The 27800-nt window shown below is 43.3% G+C and overlaps 1 protein-coding gene across 1 annotated transcript; it reads right to left on the bottom strand.

Annotated features, from left to right (window-relative positions):
- Window positions 1–1144: 1144 nt before the first annotated feature.
- On the bottom strand, window positions 1145–26180 carry cdh26.2 (cadherin 26, tandem duplicate 2). Its single transcript, XM_021615579.3, has 17 exons — window positions 26004–26180; window positions 22963–23085; window positions 22618–22767; window positions 11752–11896; window positions 10865–11040; window positions 10649–10780; window positions 10322–10507; window positions 9703–10022; window positions 9212–9354; window positions 8857–9084; window positions 4051–4272; window positions 3772–3893; window positions 3614–3691; window positions 3390–3506; window positions 3240–3281; window positions 3018–3122; window positions 1145–2814 (listed from the first exon to the last, which is right to left on the bottom strand). The coding sequence occupies exons 1-17, from the start codon at window positions 26037–26039 to the stop codon at window positions 2605–2607; spliced, it is 2535 nt and encodes an 844-aa protein (XP_021471254.2). The 5' UTR covers window positions 26040–26180; the 3' UTR covers window positions 1145–2604.
- Window positions 26181–27800: the final 1620 nt, after the last annotated feature.

The following is a 27800-nucleotide window of genomic DNA, read 5'->3' as shown; positions in this document are numbered from 1 at the left end:
CCAGAGGCTGACGTGTTCTTGGATGTGGCTCTGAGGATGGGAGTGCCCAGGGGGAACATACTGCTGGAGACAGAGGCCACCAACACTGGAGAGAACATCCGCTTCTCCTACAGGCTGCTTAAGGAGAATAACATCCCAGGTGAGACTGTCCTCATTACAGACACACCGATGGAGGGAAAAAAAAACACTTTTACATGAAAGGCATCTGTTATTAGTGTGGCATTATTCTACAACTAAGGTGCAGAGGAGCACAACTGAATCACTGAAACACATTTTAGCCAAGCCGGGATTGTGTTGTTATGCTTATACAGAAGGCCTATGTGTATTTTTGTAATTTACCCATTAGTGATTGTGTTTGTCATGTGTCTTTCCCAGCAAGGTGATCCTGGTCCAGCGGCCCTTTACGGAGCGCAGGGTTTTCACTACCTTCCTGCGCCAGTGGCATGACCAGGAGGAACACACGCATGCCAGATGGGAATCTCTGCCTACCCCCACCCCACTGTGGGCACTGCCACAGACCTCATCACGTGCATGCTAGGTACTCTGTCCACAATATCAAGACTTGTGTGTTTTCGATAGAACTTTAGACCATGTAAGATAGTAAGATAAATATGTCTATAATTATTCACAGGCCAGCAAGCCTCATATTTCTAGTGCAGGAGTGTATGAATGCATTCAGAATCAAATATTCTGAAAGTCAGTATTTTTTTCCGTTGCCAACCATTTCACTTACTTAACGCAGTGTAGGAATAACAGACATGAGTGTATGATGCTATGTGTGAGGTTTACACGTTGTGCTTGTGTATTCCAGGTGTTCTAGAGAGGATCCGTGACAACCCACAGAAAGGCTTTCCAGGTGGAACAGGAGATCACACCCAGGACTCTCTCTGCCTACCAATGGCTCCTGGCTACATTCCCAAGTCAATGCACAACACACACGCCCATGCGTGAACGCCTGCACACACTTCCACGCACTCACACTTGTCCCTACGTTTTGCTATGTTGATGCTGCTGATAAGTCGGGATGGTTGGGAATTAAACATTACATCACAGTAAACGTATATTTTGGAAAGATGTTTGTTTCATTGAAACCGTGACTTGAGATGCATCGAAAATATACCAAAATATACCACAGAACTCTGCATTACTACGTATGTAAAACGAAATGAACATTTTATTAGATACCAAAAAACACTTATAGAATATACATTCAAAGCCAACACCAACACAAACAAATAAATCAACCAGACTTCAGCGCAAAACTTTCAACCCAAGCTTTCATTGGTAATTCAAGCATGCCCCCATGTATATAGATGGGGCTGTTGTGGAACAGGTTGAGGGCTTCAAGTTCCTCGGAGTCCACATCACTTAGGAACTATCATGGTCCACACACATCAACACAGCTGTGAAGAGGGCCGACAACACCTCTTCCTCCTCAGGAGGCTGAAAAGATTTGGCATGGCATAGGCTCTCAGATCCTCAAAAATGTCTACAGCTGCACCATTGAGAATATCTTGACGGGGTGCATCACCACTTGGTTTGGCAACTGTTTGGCATCCGACCACAAAACGCTACAGAGGGTAGTGTGTACGGACCAGCACATCACTGGGGCCGAGCTCCCTGCCATCCAGGACCTCTATACCAGGCGGTGTCAGAGGAATACCCTAAGAAATGTCAAAGACTCCAGCCACCCAAATCATAGACTGTTCTCTCTGCTACCGCACGGCAAGCGGTACCGATGCACCAAGTCTGGAACCAACAGGACCCTGAACAGCTTCTACCCCATACACTGCTGTTAGTTACTGTTTATTATCTATCCTGTTGCCTAGTCACTATATCCCTACCTGTATGTACATATCTACCTCAATTACTTCGTACCCCTGCACATTGACTCGGTACTGGTAATCCGTGTATATAGCCAAGCTTTAATTACTTGTCTATTTATTCCTTGTGTTATTGTTTTTATACTTTTTGTTCAATTTTTTTCTACTATGTATATATTGTTTCACTGCATTGTTGGGAAGGGCCCGTAAGTAAGCAGTTCACTGTTAGTCTACACCTGTTGTTTACGAAGCGTGTGAAAAATACAATTTGATTTGGGAATCATCATCATAACCATCGTAGAAAACAATATTACACTATTCTGACTCAATGTATTTTCTGAAGAATAAAGAGGTAAGCGATGGTGTGGTATGTTCACTGTTAATTCACCTCTAAATTGCAGCCATCGCATTCATAAAAGCACAGAGCCAAGTCAATGCCATGCAAGTATTTTCCCACTACATGTCTCTCTCTGTGTGTGTTCTCAGTGGTCGATTTCATTGTTCTCCTTTCAACACTGAGTTCCATCTTGGTCTTTGTATTGATTGATCACTGATCTTCATAGTCCTGTGTGCATTTGATGGTTTTTGTAAAAATAAAAAAAAATGACACTGCTTCCAGATTTTGCAAGAGCAAGTTTGCTGTTCTACCTCATTTGAAGAATGAGTGATCCAGTCCAGTTTATAATCCAGGAATGTGGCCGGTGACCTAGCCTGCTATGCCAATGCTATCTAGCCAGTCCTGGCAGAGCCTTTTGCCCCAGAGGGTGAGGGCAAGATGGGCTTAGGATGCGCTGAGGTCTGCGGTGTTGCAGATGGAGGCCAGGGTGTTGAACCTGGGGCCCAGGTAGAGGAGCGTGTCCTGGTCGAAGAGGGTCTCAGGGATGGAAATAGCATCCAGCTGGAGGTCTGTCTCTAGGTCCCCCTCTTCAACGTAGGGGTGCGGGGCATAGTCCCCCAGCTCTTCTCCTTGAACTTGCATGGTGTACATCCTCTGGAGAAGGTGGAGAGATGGATGGAAGGAGGGCAGGAGGGAGGGAGAGATTGAAGTGAATGGAGGAGTGTTGTGGTCACAATAAGGTTAATCGACAAACAAGAAAACAGTTCAACTAGTACATAAAAAAAAATCACAATTAGAACGTTTTTTTTTTTCATTGATTACAGCAATGACTGTTTGTGACTGTTGCACATTGTTACCTGATTCAGTTGTGTCATCAAGTGCCCGGATTTGTCGAGACAATTATCTTCTTCCCATGAGGAGTATCTTGTTCTTGTCTTCATTGATCTGCTCACCATTGACACCTGAGTGATGAGAAACACAATATCACTACACAGAACACAATGCAACATTAGTAAAAATGAAAGTCTCAGAAAAAATTGCTTACATAAGGTTAATTGAAATATGCCATTTTGAAATACCTGTTCATAATAACCGTTGGAGCGTAATTTTGTGGGCGCACTCTGAAACAAAATGTTAAATGTTGCTGTAACACAGTGCCACTGAGAATTGAATGGACAGGGCAAAAATGTACAAAGGTAGTAGATTTATTTGATTGCTATATAACCTACCTTGCGCAGGGTGGTTCCTCGTTGAAACTCTCCCTGTTGTTGCTCTTGGTAGGAGGAGGAATACTTGGAATATCCTGAACGTACCTGTGCTCGCATACTGGCTGACTTCTGTACAGCCTGGGAAAATATATAATATTGACTTGTCATGGTTACACAGTTTTCCATTTGTCAAATATGCCCAGTATGAACCAAAATAATTGATTGAACATTGCAGGTTTCCTAACCAACATCTTCTTGGTGGGTTGAAAAGCAGCTTTCGTTTCCACCTGGCTGTCCACTTGGAGTATGGTAGCCGTAGGCACCTGGGATCAAAAACAGCATATCGTATCATTTCCAGAGAAGAACATGTGATTGTAGTGATAGTAATGTTGTCTGTGGTTACCTTGCAATCAGTTCCTGGGATCTCAATGTTAGATTTGAGCAGATGTTCTCCAGAGATTTCATCGAGAGGGATCAGCTTCAGATCTCTCTTAGAAGTCATCAGGAGAGCCAACAGTAGAAAACCTAGGAGGGACACACATTTTGATTAGATACAGATCTTCATTCACACTAACCTGTTCTAAATGTATTTAGTGGGGGCCATTTTGCCAAATAAACACTAGGTGGTGATGTAGGCCAGTTTGTCTTTTCCACCAAACACAAGACTCAAAAGACTATATACCTAGTAGTAGCAACATGGCAGCAATGACAATCCCTACAGCACTCTCTCCAATCTTGGATCCAGTGGCCCTGCGCATGCGGCAGCTGGCCACCCTGGAGCAGTCACACACGGTGACAGACAGGTTGTGGAGGGCACCCTGACCCTGCAGGTCAAACACCTTCAGCAGCAGCTCGTGGTGACCTGCGTACACTGTGTTCTCCTTCACCAGGTTCACTGTGTAGCCTGGAGGGATGTGTAGTGAGAAAGAGAGATAGCAATAGCATTAGTTTAGCTAGTTGAGAACTGCATGAAGTATAGGCCTATAGTATTGAGAGACTTATGCCACATTCACATGCTAGTCGGAAATAGAAAACTCTGAAATTTCTGACTTGCTAACTCGTTGTAGAAAGATGATTCCGAGTGTCTTGGGAAGTATCAGAATCAACCAATAGGAGGCTCTATGCAAATAACTTACATTGATTTGAACTCTGAGGTTACGAGCATGTGAATGTGGCATGAGGCCTTCTTGTGCAAAAGCTACAGTTGAAGTTGGAAGTTTACATACACTTAGGTTGGAGGCATTAAAACTCATTTTTTCAACCACTCTACAAATGTCTTGTTAACAAACTATAGTTTTGGCAAGTTGGTTAGGACGTCTACTTTAGGCATGACACAAGTAATTTTTCCAACAATTATTTACAGACAGATTATTTCACTTGTTTCACTGTATCACAATTCCAGTGGGTCAGAGGTTTACACACACTAAGTTGACTGTGCCTTAAAACAGCTTGGAAAATTCCAGAAAATTATGTCATGGCTTTTCTGAGGCTAATTGACATCATTTGAGTAAATTGAAGCTGTACCTGTGGATGTATTTCAAGGCATACCTTCAAACTCAGTGCATCTTTGCTTGATATCATGGGAAAATCAAAATAAATCAGCCAAGACCTCAGAAAACAAATGGTAGACCTCCACAAGTCTGGTTCATCCTTGTGAGCAATTTCCAAACGCCTGAAGGTACCACGTTCATTGGTACAAACAATAGAACGCAAGTATAAACACCATGGGACAACACAGCCGTCATACCCCTTGAAGGAGACGCGTTCTGTCTCCTAGAGATGAACGTACTTTGGTGCGAAAAGTGCAAATCAATCCCACAACAACAGCAAAGAACCTTCTGAAGATCTGGAGGAAACAGGTACAAAAGTATTTATATCCACAGTAAAACAAGTCATATATCGACATAACCTGAAAGGCCGCTCAGCAAGGAAGAAGCCAGTGCTCCAAAACCAAACTAAGCCAGACTACGGTTTGCAACTGCACATGGGGACAAAGATTGTACTTTTTGGAGAAATGCAGTCTGTGTTAGGCTTGCAAGCCGAAGAACACAATACCAACCGTGGAGCATGGCGGTGGCAGCATCATTTTGTGGGGGTGCTTTGCTGCAGGAGGGACTGGTGCACTTCACAAAATATCAAGAGGAGGGAAAATTATGTGGATATATTGAAGCAACATCTCAAGAGATCAGTCAGGAAGTTAAAGCTTGGTTGCAAATGGATCTTCCAAATGGACAATGACCCCAAGCACACTTCCAAAGTTGTGACAAAATGGCTTAAAGACAACAAAGTCAAGGTATTGGAGTGGCCATCACAAAGCTCTGACCTCAATCCTATAGAAAATTTGTTGGCAGAACTGAAAAAGTGTGTGTGAGCAAGGAGGCCTACAAACCTGACTCCGTTACACCAGCTCTGTCAGGAGGAATGTGCCAAAATTCACCCAACATATTGTGAGAAGCTAAACAAGTTAAACAATTTCAAGGCAATGCTACCAAATACTAATTGAGTGTATGTAAACTTCTGACCCACTGGGAATGTGATGAAAGAAATAAAAGCTGAAAAAATAAGTATCTGTACTATTATTCTGACATTTCAAATAAAAAATAAAATAAAATAAAAATGTATTTGTCACATACACATGGTTTGCAGATGTTAATGCGAGTGTAGTGAAATGCTTGTGCTTCTAGTTCCAACAATGCAGTAATAACCAACGAGTAATCTAACCTATCAATTTCACAACTACCTTCTACACACAAGTGTAAAGAGATGAAGAATATGTACATAAAAATATATGAATGAGTGATGGTACAGAACGGCATAGGCAAGATGCAGTAAATGGTATAGAGTACAGTATATACATATGAGATGAGTAATGTAGGGTATGTAAACATATAAAAGTGGCATTATTTAAAGTGGCTAGTGATACATGTATTACATAAAGATGGCAAGATGCAGTAGATGGTATAGAGTACAGTATGTACATACGAGATGAGTAGGGTATGTAAACATTATATTAAGTGGCATTAAAGTGGCTAGTGATACATTTTTCCGTACATTTTTCCGCCAGGTGTCCTGGCGTGTATGGCCAAGCAGTCGTGGGTGAACAGGGAGTACAGGAGAGGGCTCAGAACGCACCCTTGTGGGGCCCCAGTGTTGAGGATCAGTGGGGTGGAGATGTTGTTAGCTACCCTCACCACCTGGGTGGGGGCGGCCCGTCAGGAAGTCCAGTACGGGCGGGGTCGAGACCCAGGTCTCGAGCTTGATGACGAGACTGGAGGTTACTATGGTGTTAAATGCTGAGCTGTAGTCGATGAACAGCATTCTCACATAGGTATTCCTCTTGTCCAGATGGGTTAGGGCAGTGTGCAGTGTGGTTGCGATTGCGTCGTCTGTGGACCTATTAGGGTGGTAAGCAAATTGGAGTCGTTCTAGGGTGTCAGGTAGAGTGGAGGTGATATGGTCCTTGACTAGCCTCTCAAAGCACTTCATGATGACTGAAGGTAGTCGTTTAGCTCAGTTGCCTTAGCTTTCTTGGGAACAGGAACAATGGTGGCCCTCTTGAAGCATGTGGGAACAGCAGACTGGGATAAGGATTGATTGGATATGTCCGTAAACACACCAGCAGGCTGGTCTGCGCATGCTCTGAGGACGCGGCTGGGGATGCTGTCTGGGCCTGCAGCCTTGTGAGGGTTAACACATTTAAATGTTTTACTCACGTCGGCTTCAGTGAAGCAGAGTCCACAGGTTTGGGTAGCGGGCCGTGTCAGTGGCACTGTATTGTCCTCAAAGCGAGCAAAGAAGTTGTTTAGTCTGTCTGGGAGCAAGACATCCTGGTCCGCGACAGGGCTGGTTTTCTTTTTGTAATCCGTGATTGACTGTAGACCCTGCCACATACCTCGTGTCTGAGCAGTTGAATTGCGACTCTACTTTGTCTCTATACTGACGCTTAGCTTGTTTGATTGCCTTGCGGAGGGAATAGCTACACTGTTTGTATTCGGTCATGTTTCCGGTCACCTTGCCCTGGTTAAAAGCAGTGGTTTGCGCTTTCAGTTTCGCACAAATGTTGCCATCAATCCAAGGTTTCTGGTTTGGGAATGTTTTAATAGTTTCTATGGACTTGTGCACTTGCTAATAAACTCGCTCACCAAATCAGCGTATTCGTCAATGTTGTTGTTTGACGCAATGCAGAACATATCCCAATCCACGTGATTGAAGCAATCTTGAAGCGTGGAATCGGATTGGTCAGACCAGCGTTGAACAGACCTGAGCGCGGGAGCTTCCTGTTTTAGTCTCTGTCTATAGGCTGGGAGCAACAAAATGGAGTCGTGGTCAGCTTTTCCAAAAGGAGGGCGGGGGAGGGTGTTATATGCGCCGTGGAAGTTAGAATAACAGTGATGCAGGGTTTTATCAGCCCTGATAGCACAATCGATATGCTGATACATTTCAGGGAGTCTTGTTTTCAGATTAGCCTTGTTAAAATCTCCAGCTACAATGAATGCAGCCTCAGGATATGTGGTTTCCAGTTTACATAGAGTCAAATAAAGTTAGATGTGTCTGCTTGGGGGGGAATATATGCAGATGTGATTATAATCAAAGAGAATTCTCTTAGATAATGCGGTCGACATTTGATTGGGAGGAATTCTAAGTCAGGTGAACAGAAGGACTTTGAGTTCCTGTATGTTGTTATGATCACACCACGTCTCGTTAATCATAAGGCATACCAGAAAGATGCTTGTTTCTGTCGGCACGATGCGTGAAGAAACCAGCTGGCTGTACCGACTCCGATAGCGTGTCTCGAGTGAGCCATGTTTCCGTGAAGCAAAGAACGTTACAGTCTCTTATGTCTCTCTGGAATGTTACCCTTGCTCGGATTTCATCAACCTTGTTGTCAAGAGACTGGACATTGGCGAGTAGTATGCTCGGGAGCGGTGCGCGATGTGCCCGTCTCCCGAGCCTGACCAGAAGACCGCTTTGTCGGCCCCTTTTACGGCGATGTTGTTTTGGTTCGCTGGCTGGGATCTGATCCATTGTCCTGGGTGGTGGGCAAAATACTGGATCCACTTCGGGAAAGTCGTATTCCTGGTCGTAATGATGGTGAGTTGTTCTTATATCCAGTAGTGCCTCCCGACTGTATGTAATAAAACCTAAGATTACCTGGGGTACTAATGTAAGAAATAACATGTAAAAAAAACGAAATACTGCAGTTTCCCAGGAACGCGAAGCGGTGCGGCCATCTCTGTCGGCGCCGGAAGTTAGTTTCACATTCTTAAAACAAAGTGGTGATCCTAACTGACCTAAGACAGGGAATTTTTACTAGGATTAAATTGCAGGAATTGTGAACAACTGTTTAAATGTATTTGGCTAAGGTGCATGTAAATTTCCGACTTCAACTGTAGGTATGTAGAGAGGAAAAGAGCCCATATGGAATAACGTATTATGAATGAGAGGTCAGATAGAGTGTATGAGACATTTATGAGGAGGAAAACCACACCATTGTCAGGGTCAATCCTCCACTTGCCCTTGACATCGTCCCCTTGGAGCTGGAAGTAGAAGGGTCCGCTGTAGGGTTCTTCATCCAGGTCGTAGGCTGTGATGTTGACCTCGGTGTGCTCATCTGAAAGACACATGTCCATGGTGGCCATCTCAAGCTCCGGAAGGTTGTCATTCTGGTCCTTTAGGTGGATGTTGAGCGTTCCAGTTCCGGTCATGGGAGGCTGGCCTGTCAATCAGAGAAACTCTCAATTGACACATGCTGGTGGCACCGTGGATGATATACCGATACAGTGTTATTTGACTGATTTTGGTATAATTTACTGTATTGGAATATTACTTTTTATAGTTCTTACCATCATCAATAGCAATCACTGTCACTTGATAGACATTGTTCTTCACATAAGGTGACTCTCGGTCTAAGATCTTAGTTGTGGTTATTTTGCCGGTCTTTGTGTCTACTGCCACACAGTCAGAAGGGTCCTTTTCTTTCACGTACCTACAAGACATGGTTTGGGCATGTAAGATGTGTTTTCGACTACAGGTCTAGCAAAATGTTGGCTTGGTTGGCCTGATTGGCTTCAAGAGTGTGCATCATCACAACATATGATCTAGGTATGACACTTTTAGTAGAATTTTTATAAAAATCAAGAATGATCTGTGGTTTGAGGTCAAATTAATTATAGTAATAAATTGGTAATGAACTGTAAAAAGAAAATGTCATGGAGAACTGGCCTAGATTCCCAGTCTAGCTTGATAAACCAGTAGGAGGTGCTGCAGAACTGTACAGTAGGAGATAGAACAGAAGTCCCACTGAAGGGTGGGTTAAATGCATCCCCAGTCTTACTTGAAGGTGTTGGCATGGTTCCTGTCCAGATCGATGGCAGTGAACGTCTCCAGGTACCAACCAACCTCCACATTCTCCTCCACCGTCACATTTTTGATGGTGGGGGTGAAGATGGGCGGGTCGTTGATGTCCTCCACCGTGACCGTCACCTGGCGGGTGGACAGCAGGGGCTGTTCACCTGTCAAAGTTACCCCCCCTGTGGTGACCACATTCCACAGGCCCATGGCAGGACGACCTTTGACCTTACAAGAGAAGTAGGGCGCCTCGTTCTCTACACTGACTGACAGGTTCCTCTGAGAGCCATCCTCGTAGTCCAGAGGCTACCAGGAGACAGAGGGAGAATGTGGTTTACGGAAAGATGATTTAGTGTTTAGTCAAACAAATGGATACAGGGATATGATTATTGCAACCACATCTATGAGCACAGTTCATCAGATTCTACTACAACTAATACTACAGGTCTGCTATTAGTTTGATTGCAACAACAACAACAACAACAACAAAAATATGATTAATAGAACCACAACTTTAAAAATGTAAATTGCAGAATATCTGAAAGTCTCACATGACATACATTATCTTATTTAGGAGGCATTAACTTATTTGAAAGGGAACAGACCTTTTCAACAAACAAGACTCCTTCGTTGGTGTCTGGATCAGTGGTGATTCTGAAGTTCTGGTCCTTGTCTCCGTGGATAGTGTATTTGGCCTTCCAGGCTACAGTACCTTTGGTATCTTGGTCTGAAACCTGGAGCCGAAGAATTGGTACATCACCTCTGTCTCTCTCCTTGATGCTTCCTGCACCCTGAAATAATATAATATCCCAGGAGGATGGTACATTATAAGAGGGATATAGTTGTGGTTCCGGAGAATCATTAATATATTTGAACAAATACCTCCACCACATCTTGTGATAAAGTGAAGAGGATAGAATCATTTTGCCCACCGTTTGCCCAGTGAAGACAGGCAGATGGTTGTTTCCATCCTCTATAGTGATGATGTTTGTACAGGTGCTGGAGAGCTGAACCACCTCTCCACGATCTTTAGCCTCCACCAGGATGGTGTATTTCTTTGATTTCTGAAGTGGAAGATTGAAACAATCACACTATAGTTGAAAGTGAATGAATGAAAGATTATAGACATAAATAGAGGCACCTCTTACCTCGTGCTCCAGACACCCTTTGAATTTGATGATTCCAGTTGGACCACTTTGCTCAAGGAAGAACTCCAGGTTGTCTGGGGGCGTAGGGGTGATGGAGACAATCTTCAGGTCAAAGGTGCCATTGTTTGTGTTGCTTTGATCTTTATCTGTTGCAACTACAGCTGTCACGAAATCTCCTGATGTGAGAGGAAACAGAGAGTCATGGTTTCAGAGACTCCAATTCAACCAATCATAGATAAAGGACAACCACATTGCAGGTTCACTCAAAATACTTACTCTGTGTGTTTCGCAGCAAAATCCGTTTGTCAATGTCTGCAATTTGTGTCGATTTTAAAGTAACCGTCCGTTGAAAATCTCACTTTTAAAAGTGTCTATTCTGTTAACTCATACTCAAATTGTGTTGTTGACTCAGCCTATACTCATATGTGTGGCCAAATAATAAATTGGAGAATGAAACACTTAAAAAAACATCTAAAAACAGACTGCTTCAAAAATGCTTGCTATTTCCTCATAGAGGTTGATGTCATCCTCCAGATGAGGATTAGCTGGCCAATCTGTGGTCTACTCCATTTAATATTTTTAATGACCAGTATACGCCCACACCATTTTGTTGTTGGGGTACGTCCACACCATTCCAACACAGAACAGTTGCGTTTTAACATACTTAAAAAAATGAAAACTATTTCACTCATATTGTAAATAATTATAGTTAATATTTCAAAGAAGAACTGGAAACACTTAACAGTTACATTAACAATGCATCCTAAACATTCTGAGGGAACTCACAGTGTGGTTTTCTTTTATCCGCAATAAATAAAATGAAGGCAGCGAGAATAAAATAAAAAAGAAAGAAAGAAAGAAAGACACAAACAAATAGAATATTTTACCCTGTGAAGTAGACTCTTTCAGGTTGATGGTGTAAGTGTTACTCTGGAAAACTGGGGGGTTGTCATTGATGTCTAGAATCTCCACCTCCACTCCCAGCCGGGTGTCCAATGCATTATTGGATGTATCTCGGGCCTCAAATGTCAGCTGTAGTCCCATGTGATAAGGAAGATGTGAATCAATCTACCAGTCATTCAACCAATCAATACATCAACCAATCAAGCAAACTATCGAGCTATCAAGCAATACATTTAATAAGAACTAAACCAAACTAAAATAACACAACGCAATACCCATACAGAAAAAAATACATTTCAATATACACTGCTCAAAAAAATAAAGGGAACACTTAAACAACATAACGTAACTCCAAGTCAATCACACTTCTGTGAAATCAAACTGTCCACTTAGGAAGCAACACTGATTGACAATAAATGTCACATGCTGTTGTGCAAATGGAATAGACAACAGGTGGAAATGATATGCAATTAGCAAGACACCCCCAATAAAGGAATGGTTCTGCAGGTGGTGACCACAGACCACTTCTCAGTTCCTATGCTTCCTGGCTGATGTGTTGGTCACTTTTGAATGCTGGCGGTGCTTTCACTCTAGTGGTAGCATGAGATGGAGTCTACAACCCACACAAGTGGCTCAGGTAGTGCAGCTCATCCAGGATGGCACATCAATGCGAGCTGTGGCAAGAAGGTTTGCTGTGTCTGTCAGCGTAGTGTCCAGAGCATGGAGGCGCTACCAGGAGACAGCCCAGTACATCAGGAGACGTGGAGGAGGCCGTAGGAGGGCAACAACCCAGCAGCAGGACCGCTACCTCCGCCTTTGTGCAAGGAGGAGCAGGAGGAGCACTGCCAGAACCCTGCAAAATTACCTCCAGCAGGCCACAAATGTGCATGTGTCTGCTCAAACTGTCAGAAACAGACTCCATGAGGGTGGTATGAGGGCCCGACGTCCACAGGTGGGGGTTGTGCTTACAGACCAACACCGTGCAGGACGTTTGTCATTAGCCAGAGAACACCAAGATTGACAAATTCGCCACTGGCGCCCTGTGCTCTTCACAGATGAAAGCAGGTTCACACTGAGCACATGTGACAGACGTGACAGTCTGGAGACGCCGTGGAGAACGTTCTGCTGCCTGCAACATCCTCCAGCATGACCGGTTTGGCGGTGGGTCAGTCATGGTGTGGGGTGGCATTTCTTTGGGGGTCCGCACAGCCCTCAATGTGCTCGCCAGAGGTAGCCTGACTGCCATTAGGTACCGAGATGAGATCCTCAGACCCCTTGTGAGACCATATGCTGGTGCGGTTGGCCCTGGGTTCCTCCTAATACAAGACAATGCTAGACCTCATGTGTCTGGAGTGTGTCAGCAGTTCCTGCAAGAGGAAGGCATTGATGCTATGGACTGGCCCGCCCATTCCCCAGACCTGAATCCAATTGAGCACATCTGGGACATCATGTCTCGCTCCATCCACCAACGTGGCGTTGCACCACAGACTGTCCAGGAGTTGGCGGATGCTTTAGTCCAGGTCTGGGAGGAGATCCCTCAGGAGACCATCCGCCACCTCATCAGGAGCATGCCCAGGCATTGTAGGGAGGTCATACAGGCACGTGGAAGCCACACACACTACTAAGCCTCATTTTGACTTGTTTTAAGGACATCAAAGTTGGATCAGCCTGTAGTGTGGTTTTCCACTTTCATTTTGAGTGTGACTCCAAATCCAGACCTCCATGGGTTGATAAATTTGATTTCCATTGATCATTTTTGTGTGATTTTGTTGTCAGCACATTCAACTATGTAAAGAAAAAAGTATTTAATAAGAATATTTCATTCATTCAGATCTAGGATGTGTTATTTTAGTGTTCCCTTAATTTTTTTGAGCAGTGTATTTAATGTCATGTAAAATGTAGTTCCAATACATGTAGATACATTTGGGCCATAAGCAAAAATCAAATGCTCATCCAGCAGCGGCACTCCTATTGGCAGGGGACTTTAATGCAGGCAAATTTAAATCCGTTTTACCTCATTTATACCAGCATGTAACATGTACAACCAGAGGAAAACAAACTCTAGACCACCTTTACTCCACATACAGAGACGCATACAAAACTCTCCCTCACTCTCCATTTGGCAAATCTGACCATAATTCTATCCTCCTGATTGCTGCTTAAAAGCAAAAACTAAAGCAGGAAGTACTACGCTATAGGACTAATTTTGCTAGCACAGACCATTATGTTCTGGGATTCATCCAATGGCATTGAGGAGTATACCACCTCAGTCACCGGCTTCATCATTAAGTGCATTGACGACGTCATCCCCACAGTGACCGTATGTACATATCCCAACCAGAAGCCATAGATTACAGGCAAAATTCGCACGGAGCTAAAGGCTAGAGCTGCCGCTTTCAAGGAGCTGGATACTAATCCGGACGCTTATTAGAAATCCCGCTATGCCGTCAGACAAACCATCAAACAGGCAAAGCATCAATACAGGATTAAGATTGAATCCTACTACACTGGAACTGATGCTCGTCGGAGGTGACAGGGCTTGGAAACTAGTAGGGACTACAAAGGGAAACCCAGTCACAAGATGGCCAGTAACGCGTGCCTACTAGACGAGCTAAATGCCTTTGTTGCTCACTTTGAGGCAAGCAACACTGAAGCACGCATTAGAGCACCAGCTGTTTCGGACGACTGTGCGATCATGTTCTCTGATGTGAGCAAGACCTTTAAACAGTTCAACATTCACAAAGCCGTGCGGCCAGACGGATTTCCAGGACATGTACTCAAAGCATGCGTGATCAACTAGCAAGTGTCTTCACTGACATTTTCAACCTCTCCCTGACCAAGTCTGTAATACCTACATGTTTCAAACAGACCACCATAGTCCCTGTGCCCAAGTTAGGGAAGGTAAATGATTACCTCCCCGTAGCACTCACGTCGGTAGCCATGAAGTGCTTTGAAAGGCTGGTCATGGCTCACATCAACACCATCATGCCGGAAACCCTAGACCCATTCCAAGTCGCATACCGCCTCAACAGATCCACAGATGATGCAATCTCAATCACACTCCACACATCCCATTTCCCCACTGGACAAAAGGAACACCTATGTGAGAATGCTTTTCATTGACTACAGCTCAGCATCCAACAAAGCTCATCACTAAGCTAAGGAACTAAACACCTCCCTCTGCAACTGCATCCTGGACTTCCTGACAGGCCGCCACCAGGTGGTAAGTGTAGGCAGCAACACATCTGCCACACTGATCGTCAACACCTGGGCCCCTCAGGGGTGCGTGCTTAGTCCCCTCCTCTACTCCCTGTTCACCCACAGCTGCATGGCCAAGCACGACTTCTACACCATCATTAAGTTTGCTGACGACACAAAAGTGGTAGGCCTTCACCGACAATGATGAGACAGCCTATAGGGAGGAGGTCAGAGACCTGGCAGTGTGGTGCCAGGACAACAACCTCTCCCTCAATGTGAGCAAGACAAAGGAGCTGATCGTGGACTATAGGAAAAGGAGGGCTGAACAGGCCCCCATTAACATCGATGGGGCTGTAGTGGAGCGGGTCAAGAGTTTCAAGTTCCTTGGTGTCCAAATCACCAACGAACTATCATGGTCCAAAGACAGTTGTGAAGAGGTAACGACAACACATTTTCCCCCTCAGGAGACTGAAAAGATTTGTCATGGGTCCCCAGGCACTACAGAGAGTTGTGTGTACGGTCCAGTACATCCCTGGGGCCAAGCTTCCTGCCATTCAGGACCTATATACAAGGTGGTGTCAGAGGAATATTATGTTATTTGTCACATGCTTTGTAAATAACAGGTGTATACTAACGGTGAAATGCTTACTTATGTGCCCTTGCCAACAATGCAGAGATATATAATATCGAGAAATAATTGAAAAGTAAAACATGGAATAATAAATGTAATGATAAATACACAATGAGTAATGATAAGAGACATTTATGCGTGATCCGAAATTGTGGTCGGAAGATCCGTATGTGTGGCGCAAATAAGGAGCCTCCGGAGGCATGCATAGGCTAAGTTTAGCTGCGTACTGCATCACCGTGTAGCTCCCACTTTTTTTTTTTACAATGCGGAAGGCTCCGACTAGTTTCGCATTGACATGATTGGTTGACGGTAGGTGGGGGCAGGAGGTCCTGTGTAACACAAACTCATTTCCTTGACAACATCTTTCACAACAGCGCTGCGCTGCTCCGTGAACTGCAAGAAGTATGAATTCAGACGTCGAATTGGCTATGCAGCACCTTTAACTTGGCTATATACATGGGGTACCAAGTGCTGAGTCATTGTGCAGGGGTATGAGGTCATAAGCTAGATACAGTTGAAGCCGTAAGTTTACATACACTTAGGTTGGAGTCATTAAAACTCATTTTTCAACCCCTCCACAAATTTCTTGTTAACAAACTACAGTTTTGGCAAGTCAGTTAGGACTTCTACTTTGACACAAGTAATTTTTCCAACAATGGTTTACAGACAGATTATCTCACTTATAATTCACTGTATTGCAATTCCAGTGGGTCGGAAGTTTACATACACTAAGTTGACTCTGCCTTTAAACAGCTTGAACAATTCCAGAAAATTCCAGAAAATGCTTCTGAGGCTAATTGACGTCATTTGAGTAAATTGGTGCTGTACCTGTGGACGTATTTCAAGGCCTACCTTCAAACTCAGTGCTTCTTTGCTTGACATCATGGGATAATCAAAATAAATCAGCCAAGACCTCATATAAAAATAGTAGACAGCCACAAGTCTGGTTCATCTTTGGGATGATCTTTGGTGCAAAAAGTGCAAATCAATCCCTGAACAACAGCAAAGGACCTTGTGAAGATCTGGAGGAAACAGGTACAAAAGTATCTATATCCACAGTAAAACGAGTCCTACATCGACATAACCTGAAAGGCCGCTCAGGAAGGAAGATGCCACTGCTCCAAAACCACCATAAAAAAGCCAGACTACGGTTTGCAACTGCACATGGGGACAAAGATCGTACTGTTTGGAGAAATGTAACAAAAAAGGAAAAAGGAGGATGCTTGCAAGCCGAAGAACACCATCCCAACCGTGAAGCACGGGGGTGGCAGCATCATGTTGTGGGAGTGCTTTGCTGCAGGAGGGACTGGTACACTTCACAAAATAAATGGCATCATTGAGGAATGCAAATTGTGTGGATATATTGAAACAAAATCATAAGACATCAATCAGGAAGTTAAAGCTTGGTCGCAAATGGGTCTTCCAAATGGACAATGACCCCAAACATACTTCCAAAGTTGTGGCAAAATGGCTTAAGGACAACAAAGTCAAGGTATTGGAGTGGCCGTCACAAATCCCTGAAGTCAATCCCGTAGAAAATGTGTGGGCAGAACTGAAAAAGTGTGTGCTAGCAAGGAGGCCTACAAACCTGACTCAGTTACACGAGCTCTGTCAGGAGGTATGGGCCAAATTTCACCCAACTTATTGTGGGACGCTTGTGGAAGGCTACCCGAAATGTTTGACCCAAGTTAAACAATTTAAAGGCAATGCTACCAAATACTAATTGAGTGTATGTAAACTTCTGACCCCCTGGGAATGTGATGAAAGTAATAGAAGCTGAAATAAATCATTCTCTCTACTATTATTCTGACATTTCACATTCTTAAAACAAAGTGGTGATCCTAACTTTTACTTGATCCTTTGATCCTAACTTTTTTAAGATTAAATGTCAGGAATTATGAGAAACTGAGTTTAAATGTATTTGGCTAAGGTGTATGTAAACTTCCGACTTCAACTGTATGTACATATAACTAGGAATAAAGTGACATATTTTAAACACCAACAGCAGCATATACAGTGGGGCAAAAAATAATTTAGTCAGCCACCAATTGTGCAAGTTCTCCCACTTAAAAAGAGGAGAGAGGGAATTTTCATCATAGGTACACTTCAACTATGACAGACAAAATGAGAAGGTCAAAGGACACCAGAAACAAAATTGTAGACCTGCACCAGGCTGGGAAGACTGAATCTGCAATAGGTAAGCAGCTTGGTTTGAAGAAATCAACTGTGGGAGAAATTATTAGGAAATGGAAGACATACAAGACCACTGATAATCTCCCTCGATCTGGGGCTCCACGCAAGATCTCACCCTGTGGGGTCAAAATGATCACAAGAACGGTGAGCAAAAATCCCAGAACCACACGGGGGTTCTCAGACCCAGTGAATGACCTGCAGAGAGCTGGGACCAAAGTAACAAAGCCTACCATCAGTAACACACTACGCCGCCAGGGACTCAAATCCTGCAGTGCCAGACTGCTTAAGCCAGTACATGTCCAGGCCCGTCTGAAGTTTGCTAGAGAGCATTTGGATGATCCAGAAGAAGATTGGGAGAATGTCATATGGTCAGATGAAACCAAAATATAACTTTTTGGTAAAAACTCAACTCGTCGTGTTTGGAGGAGAAAGAATGCTGAGTTGCATCCAAAGAACATCATACCTACTGTGAAGCATGGGGGTGGAAACATCATGCTTTGGGGTTGTTTTTCTGCAAAGGGACCAGGACAACTGATCCGTGTAAAGGAAAGAATGAATGGGGCTATGTATCGTGAGATTTTGAGTGAAAACCTCCTTCCATCAGCAAGGGCATTGAAGATGAAACGTGGCTGGGTATTTCAGCATGACAATGATCCCAAACACAGCGCCCGGGCAACGAAGGAGTGGCTTCGTAAGAAGCATTTCAAGGTCCTGGAGTGGCCTAGCCAGTCTCCAGATCTCAACCCCATAGAAAATCTTTGGAGGGAGTTGAAAGTCTGTGTTGCCCAGCAACAGCCCCAAAACATCACTGCTCCAGAGGAGATCTGCATGGAGGAATGGGCCAAAATACCAGCAACAGTGTGTGAAAACCTTGTGAAGACTTACAGAAAACGTTTGGCTTCTGTGATTGCCAACAAAGGGTATATAACAAAGTATTGAGATAAACTTTTGTTATTGACCAAATACTTATTTTCCACCATAATTTGCAAATAAATTCATTAAAAATCCTACAATGTGATTTTCTGGATGTTTTTCACATTTTGTCTGTCATAGTTGAAGTGTACATTTGATGAAACTTACAGGCCTCTCTCATCTTTTTAAGTGGGAGAACTTGCACAATTGGTGGCTGACTAAATACTTTTTTGCCCCACTGTATGATGAGTCAAAAAAGTGTAAAAAGGGTCAATACAGCTATTTGATTAAATGTTTAACTAACTATTTAGCATCGTTATGGCTTGGGGGTAGAAGCTGTTCAGAGTCCTTTTGGTTTCAGACATGGTGCATCGGTACCACTTGCCATGCGGTAACAAAGAGAACAGTCTGTGACGTGGGTGGCTGGAGTCTTTGACAATTTTTAGGACCTTCCTCTGACACCGCTTGGGTTAGAGGTCCTGGATGGCAGGGAACTCGGCCCCTGTGATTTACTGGGACGTAAACACTACCCTATGTAGTCCCTTGTGGTCGGATGCCAAGCAGTTTCCATACCAAGCGGTGATGTAGCCAGTCATGATGCTCTCAATGAAGCAGCTGTAGAAATGTTTGAGGATCTGCGGGCCCAAGCCAAATCTTTCAGCCTGCTGAGCGGGACGAGGCGTTGTCGTGTCCTCTTCAAGACTATGTTGGCGTGTGTAGACCATGATAGGTCCTTAGTGATGTGGACACCGAGGACCCGCTCCACTACAGCCCGTTGATGCTTGCCCCCATTTCAGTTTCCTGAAGTCTACGATCAGCTCCTTTGTCTTACTGAAGTTGAGGTGGAGGTTGTTGTCCTGGCACCACACTGCCAGGTCTCTGACCTCCTCCGTATAGGCTGTCTCAATGTCATCTGTGTTATCGGCCTTTGTGTCGTCGGCAAACTATTGGGGTCTTGTATGGCCACGCAGTCGTGGGAGTACAGGAGGGGACTAAGCGCGAACCCATGAGGGGCCCCTGTGTTGAAGTTCAGCATGGGGGATGGGTTGTTGCCTAGCCTCGACACCTGGGGGTGGCCTGTCAGGAAGTCCAGGATCCAGTTGTAGAGGGAGGTGTTTAGTCCCGGGGTCCTGAGCGTAGTGATAAGCTTGGATGGCACTATGATTTTGAAAGCTGAGATGTAGTCAATGAACATCAATCTCAGATAGGTAGATGTTCCTCTAGGTGGAAAAGAACAACCACGTGTCATGATTAGACAGTGAAAAAGACACCAATTTCTTTAAGAATTTATTTAAACAGTTAAAGCAAATTTACCAACATTTCTGAAAATAGATATATAGTGTTTTGCAATGGTGTAAATGACTTGAATAAAACTATTTTAAAGTACTAATTAAGTAGTTTTCTGGGGTATCTGTACTTTACTTTACTATGAGATATATACAGTATGTTTTTGTTTTACTTTCTACATTCCTAAAGACAATTAATGTACTTTTTCCCTGACAGCCCAAAGTACTCATCACATTTTGACAGGAAAATGGTCCCATTCACACACTTATCAAGAGAACATCCCTGGTCATCCCTACTGCGTCTGATCTGGCACACTCATTAAACATAAATGCTTCGTTTGTAAATGTCTGAGTGTGGGAGTGTGCCCCTGGCTATCCGAAAAGAAAAAAAGAAAAGAAAATTGTGCCGCCTGGCTTGCTTAATATAAGGAATTTGAAATGATTTATACTTTTACTTTTGATACTTAAGTACATTTAGGCAATTCCATTTACTTTTGATACTTAAGTATATTTAAAACCACGTAGTATTTTACTGGGTGTCTTTCACTTTTACTTGAGTCATTTTCTATTAATTAAGGTATCTGTACTTTTACTCTATCATGACAATTGAATACCTTTTCCACAGCTGGTGTTTTGGAATTCAACTCTTCAAGTGTCTCTCATCAGTTGAATGAAGTAATGAGAGATTGGGCAATGTTTTTCTATATTTTTATTTACATTTTTATCGATTGAAACAAAAACTGTACACCGCACAACATTCCACAATATGTCAAAGTATAGGTCTTGTGCTTCAAATTAATATTTGTTATACAGTGGATGGTTAGCGGTGTTATGGTGTGGTATGTTCGTAACCAAGTGTAAAAAAAAAACACTTGAATGGCCCTCCAACTGGTATTTACTAGTTAACTCGTCCATGAATCACTTTGTGATGGGGAATGGAAGCTTGTTGTATGCCCCAGGGAGGGGCAATTGAATGCAAAATTCCGTTGTTAAAACATTTCTAGCCTGTCTATCTATGTGTTACAGGTTTGACGTGTTGTGTTCGACCCGCTCAGTTTTTCACGACAAAGCAACAGAAAATGGCCAAGCAGAGTAGAACCAGCTCCCCTGCTTTTACGAGGATCAGTGTAGTGGAGGTGTTCAACACCTGGTGGAGGCCCGTCAGGCAGTTCAGGAACCAGTTGCACAGGGAGGGGTTCAGACCTAGGGCCGCGAGCTTAATGATGAGCTTGGAGGGTATTGTGGTGTTGAAGGCTGAGCTATAGTCAATAAACAGCATTCTTACATAGGTATTTCTCTTGTCCAGATGGTATAGGGCAGTGTGCAATGCGATAGGGATTGCATCTATTGGGGCCGTATGCAAATTAAAGTGGGTCTAGGTTGTCAGGGAAGGTAGAGGTGATATGATCCTTAACTAGCCTCTCAAAGCACTTCGTAATGACAGAAGTGAGTGCTGTGGGGCATAGTCATTTAGTTCAGTGACCTTTGCTTTCTTAGGTACAGGAACAATGGTGGACATCTTGAAGCAAGTGGGGACAGCAGACTCTGAGGACGCGGCTAGGAATGCTGTCTGGGCCGGCAGCCTTGCGAGGGTTAAAACACCACGAGTAGTTAATCATTAAACATACACCACTGTCTTTTTACTTCCAGGACAGTTCTTTATTCCTGTCTGCGCAATGTACTGAGAACCTAGCTGGCTGTATGGATGGGGACAGTATATCCTGAGAGAGCCATGATTCTATGAGTATGTTACAGTCCCTATTCTCTCTGTGCAAACTGGAAACCACATGTACTGAGGCCGCATATTTTGTAGCTGGGGATTTTAACAATGCAAATTTGAGGAAAACTCTACCGAAGTTCTATTAACACATTGACACATTTGACTCTTGCCGCAAAAACACTCAAGCACTGTTACTCCCCCTTCTGAGATGGCTACAAGGCCCTCCCCTGCCCTCCCTTCAGCAAATCAGATCACGACTACATTTTTTCTCCTCCCTTCCTATAGACAGAACCTCAAACAGGAAGTACCGGTGCTAAGGTCGATTCAACGTTGGGCTAACCTATCGGAATCCATGCTTCAAGATTGTTTTGATCGCGCAGACTGGGCAATGTGGCGGCAGATAGCCTAGTGGTTAGAGCGTTGGACTAGTAATCAAAAGGTTTCAAGATCGAATCCCTGAGCTGACAAGGTAAAAATCTGTCATTCTGCCCCTGAACAAGGTAGTTAACCCACTCTTCTTAGGCCGTCATTGAAAATAAGAATTTGTTCTTAATTAACTGACCTACCTAGTAAAATAAAAAATGATGGATAGCCTCTGAGAAAAACAATGTATACATGGACACAAGGTGCAAATGTGTAATATCATGCTGTTTAATCAGCTTCTTGATGTGCACAACATTTGAGAGAAATAAGCTTTTTGTGCATATGAAACATTTCTAGGATTTTCTATTGCAGCTCATGAAACATGGGATTAACACTTTACATGTTGCGTTTATATTCTGTTCAGTGTAATTAAAATTTGTAGAATTAGAATTGTTTCAAATAAATGATTTGGTCAATTCTAAATGTCATTAAAAAATATATTTTAATTGTATTTTTTTAATGGTTAATGAGTTCCATTCTCTCCCACCTTAAGTTTCTGGTAAAGCTCGTAGTCTAGTTCTCCATGAACTACGATATCTCCGGTGTCTGTATTGATGGACAGTTTTCCTCTGGGTTCCAGATCAACCCCTTGACCATGTAGATGGAAACCCACACGGAACGCCTTCTCAATCTGAACCTGAAACAAAACATCCATTCAGTGCATGAATTTGTGTGTGTGTGTGTTTGCGTATGCGTGCATGTGCATCCGTGTCCGTCCGTCCGCCTACTTGTTCGACCATGTGTGTGTGTGTGTTTGTATCAATGCACATGTGATTACATAGAAAAATGAGGCATTTCCCTCTCGACAAAAGAGTGGGTGATCTTTACTTACGGTCCCCAGTACATAAGGATAAGGTCCGGGCCTCGCCTCTTCTATCTTAAAAGAGTCTACAATCCAGATTCTCTTCTGTCGATGCAGTAACTCTTCAGAGGACACACTGACAATCCCCAGACACTACAGAGCAAACCAGACAAGAACAGATGCATTGGTTAAAAAATGTATTTCCCTGAAAGGTGAGCCTGTCTCTATTGTGAGTAGGGGCTCAATAAGGTACAGTTAAAGTGTACATAAGAATGAATGGGACTGAAAGCCATGGGAACATAAAGACACTTAGCTGAGCTCATCTCACCACCATCTCATTCTCTATATAGAGACTTTTATTTCCACTACTGTTCAAAAGTTTAGCGTCACTTAGAAATGTCCTTGTTTTTGAAAGAAAAGTACATATTTTTGTCCATTAAAATAACATCAAATTGATCAGAAACACACTGTAGACATTGTTAATGTTGTAAATGATCATTGTAGCTTGAAACGGCTGATTTTTAATGGAATATCTACGTAGGCGTACAGAGGCCCATTATCTGTAACCATCACTCCTGTGTTCCAATGGCATGTTGTGTTAGTTTAGAATTTTAAGAGGCTAATTGATCATTAGAAAACCCTTTTGTAATTATGTCAGCACAGATGAAAACTGTTGTGCTGGTTACAAAAGCAATAAAACTGGTATTTAGATTTGTGGGTTTTGTGGGTTTGATTACAGGCTCAAAATGGCCAGAAACAAATAACTTTCTTTTGAAACTCGTCAGTCTAACGCCATGTACTACTCCCTTCACAGAACAGCGCAAACTGGCCCTAACCAGAATAGAAAGAGGAGTGGGAGGCCCCGGTGCACAACTGAGAAAGAGGACAAGTGCATTAGAGTGTCTAGTTTGAGAAACAGATGCCTCACAAGTCGTCAACTGGCAGCAATACACCAGTCTCAACGTCAACAGTGACGAGGGGACTCCGGGATGCTGGCCTTCTAGGCAGAGTTCCTCTGTCCAGTGTCTGTGTTATTTTGCCCATCTTAATCTTTTATTTTTATTGGCCAGTCTGAGATATGGCTTTTTCTTTGCAATTTATTCCTGCAAGCTTGTATGTAGCTTTTTTAAAAGGGAACCAAAAAATATTTTGTTTCGTTTATTATCCAGCAATGTTGTCTATATTTTGCAATTTGCATGCCGGAGTCGCCTCTTCACTGTTGACGTTGAGACTGGTGTGAAGGAGACCCGAATACAGAGGTAAAGAGGGAGTTTACCAGAAAGGCCTTTGTAGATGAACATGTACAAATGTATCTTTCTGCGCATATAAAGTGAGGTCCAAGGTGCAATGGTGGGTGAGTTATTTGGCATTTGTAATAAAGCAAAAGGATGCATGATAAATAGAGTCCAGTCCTTGGGAACAATTTCCAAACACCTGAAGGTACCACGTTCATCTGTACAAACAATAGTACACAAGTGTAAGCACCACGGGACCGCACAGCCGTCATACCGCTCAGGAAGGAGAAGCGTTCTGTCTCTTGGAGATTAACGTAATTTGGTGCGAAAAGTGAAAATCAATCCCAGAACAACAGCAAAGGACCTTGTGAAGATGCTGGAGGAAACAGATACAAAAGTATCTATATCCACAGCAAATTAGTCCCATATCGACATAACCTGAAAGGCCGCTCAGCAAGGAAGAAGCCACTGCTCCAAAACCTTCATAAAAAACCAGACTACGGTTTGCAACTGCAAATGGGGACAAAGATCGTACTTTTTGGAGAAATGTCCTCTGGTCTGATGAATCAAAAATAGAACTGTTAGGCCATAATGACCATCATTATGTTCGGAGGAAAAAGGGGGAGGCTTGCAAGCAGAAGAACTCCATCCCACCCGTGAAGCAAGGGGTTGGCAGCATCATGTTGTGGGGGTGCTTTGCCGCAGGAGGGACTGGTGCACTTCACAAAATAGATGGCATCATGAGGAATGCAAATTGTGTGGATATATTGAAGCAACATCTCAAGACATCAGTCAGGAAGTTAAAGCTTGGTCGCAAATGGGTCTTCCAAATGGACAATGACCCCAAACATACTTCCAAAGTTGTGGCAAAATGGCTTAAGGACAACAAAGTCAAGGTATTGGAGTGGCCGTCACAAATCCCTGACCTCAATCCCATATAAAATGTGTGGGCAGAACTGAAAAAGCGTGTGCTAGCAAGGAGGCCTACAAACCTGACTCAGTTACACCAGCTCTGTCAGGAGGAATGGGCCAAATTTCACCCAACTTATTGTGGGACGCTTGTGGAAGGCTACCCGAAATGTTTGATCCAAGTTAAACAATTTAAAGGCAATGCTACCAAATACTAATTGAGTGTATGTAAACTTCTTTACCCCTGGGAATGTGATGAAAGAAATAGAAGCTGAAATAAACCATTCTCTCTACTATTATTCTGACATTTCACATTCTTAAAATAAAGTGGTGATCCTAACTGACCTAAGACAGTGAATTTTTACTAGGATTAAATGTCAGGAATTGTGAAATACAAATATATAAATATATTTGGCTAAGGTCTATGTAAACATCCGACTTAACCTGTAGGTATTTATAGGATTACACTTTTTCAATGGATGAGCCACCAGATGTGGTAAAGGTTATGAATTTAGTTTTTTTGAACATTCAAGACCAGTTTGAGACCATAAACGGAGGCTTGTGGTGACTGAAAAGCAGTCTGGAGCTCTTCAACAGCCTGAACCAGAGAAGGAGCACATGAATGTAAGACTGTATATTGGTTACTAAACACTGCTAAAAAAAAATATCGCACTTCCAGATTTCGCCCACCTTCCAGACCCAAAGATCTAAAGCACTATATCTTCAACACAAAATGCTTAAACTCTGGTCACTTAATCAGTATGATACATTTGATTTAAATGTGCTATTCCAATCCTAGTCTGAATGAACACAGAAAGTCCCATCCCAAACTACATCCAAGTAAATGGTTGAGCATGATAAACCACTGCGACCCTCTCCAATGACCCTCTATTCAGCAGATTATTGATTTCAAACATCAAACCTTACCAGTGTCATGAGCAGACAGGTACCTCTAGTCCCCATACTGTATCCAGATGTGTGAGCTGATATGGTACTCCGATACCACAGAGTGTTTGCTTGTCCCTAAATACAGTACAGACACAGTCCACCTGAGGTGAAAACACAGCTGAAGAGACTTGTCCTGGCTTCGGCTACAGTATTTATGGGCGGGAGGGCAAGCGTAGGCTGAAATGGGTGATGTCATACACAGCTGAGCAATTCAAAAAACCTGCAGTAGGTGGTTGCAAGCTGAAACATGGTTTTAGGCAGAAAGATGTGTGTAATAAGAATTTTAGTGGGTGCATATAATTGTCCTATTTCACAAATGTTCATGTGAGGATGTGGAAATATGTTTTTTTTTTGGCATATCCCAACTGAGACACCCTCAGAGAGTAGGGTCACGGCCAGCCATTATCAACATCCACCCTGCAGCACTTAGGGCTAAGTGCCTTGGTCAAGGGCACATCAACAGTGTTTTTATCTTGTCGGCTCAGGGATTCGTACTAGTGACCTTTCGGATACTGGCCCCGACGCTCTAACAGCTAGACTACCTGCTGCCCTACCTGCCGTGTGTCTGTATTTGTATTTGTATTTGCATTTATTATGGATCCCCATTAGCTGCTGCCAAGGCAACAGTTACTCTTCCTGGGGTCTAGCAAACTGAAGGCAGTTATTCAATTTTAAAACCATTACCATACATTCACAACAGATTTCACAACAAATTAAGTGTGCGCCCTCAGGACACTACTCTACTACCACAGACAGCACTAGTCAAAAGTTTGGACACACCTACTCATTCCAGGGTTTTTCTTTATTTGACTATTTTCTACATAATAGTGAAGAAATCAAAACGATGAAATAACACATATGGAATCATGTAGTTAACCAGAAAACAAATCAACATTTATTTTATATTTGAGATTCTTCAATGTAGCCACCCTTTGCCTTGATGAGAGCTGGCTACATAAAATAATCTCAAATGTAAAATAAATGTTGATTTGTTTTCTGGCTAACTACATGATTAACTACAAAATTTGAGATTTTTGTTTCAAACCGCCCTGTCTTTGTAAGACGTAGAGTAGGTGAACGGATGATCTCCGCATGTGTGGTTCCCACCGTGATGCATGGAGGAGGAGGTGTGATGGTGTAGGGATGCTTTGCTGGTGACACTGCCTGTGATTTATTTAGAATTCAAGGCACACTTAACCAGCATGGCTACCACAGCATTCTGCAGCGATACGCCATCCCATCTTGTCACGTTCTGACCTTTATTTCCTTTGTTTTGTCATTATTTAGTATGGTCAGGGCCTGAGTTGGGGTGGGCAGTCTATGCTTGTTTTTCTATGATTTGGGTATTTCTATGTTTCGGCCTAGTATGGTTCTCAATCAGAGGCAGGTGTCATTAGTTGTCTCTGATTGAAAATCATACTTAGGTAGCCTGGGTTTCACTGTGTGTCCGTGGGTGATTGTTCCTGTCTCTGTGTTTGCGCCAGATAGGGCTGTTTTGGTTTTTTCACATTTCTTGTTTTGTTAGTCTGTTCATGTGTAGAGTCTTTATTAAAGAACCATGAATAGAAACCACGCTGCATTTTGGTCCGTCTCTCCTTCAAGTCAAGAAAACCGTTACAGAATCACCCACCACAACAGGACCAAGCGGCGTGGTAACGGGCAGCAGCAGGAGCAGCGAAATTAAGACTTCTGGACTTGGGAAGAAATCCTCGACGGGAGAGGACCCTGGGCAAAACCAGGGGAGTGTCGCCGCCCCAAGGTGCAGCAGGAGAAGCG

The sequence above is a fragment of the Oncorhynchus mykiss genome, chromosome 9 (genome assembly GCF_057628025.1).
Source record: "Oncorhynchus mykiss isolate SJ-2025 chromosome 9, ASM5762802v1, whole genome shotgun sequence".
NCBI classification, from domain to species: Eukaryota; Metazoa; Chordata; class Actinopteri; order Salmoniformes; family Salmonidae; genus Oncorhynchus; species Oncorhynchus mykiss.
This window is presented reverse-complemented; position numbering and strand designations above follow the sequence as displayed.

What these genes read in the sequence shown, in the direction of transcription:
- cdh26.2 (XM_021615579.3), bottom strand. Translation starts at nt 26,039, where the DNA reads ATGGGGACTAGAGGTACCTGTCTGCTCATGACACTG. An exon ending in ATCCTTATGTACTGGGGACC is followed by an intron (nt 22,768 to 22,962) that starts GTAAGTAAAGAT and finishes GTTTTGTTTCAG; the next exon opens with GTTCAGATTGAGAAGGCGTT. An exon ending in AAGGGTGTCTGGAGCACGAG is followed by an intron (nt 10,781 to 10,864) that starts GTAAGAGGTGCC and finishes CTTCCACTTCAG; the next exon opens with AAATCAAAGAAATACACCAT.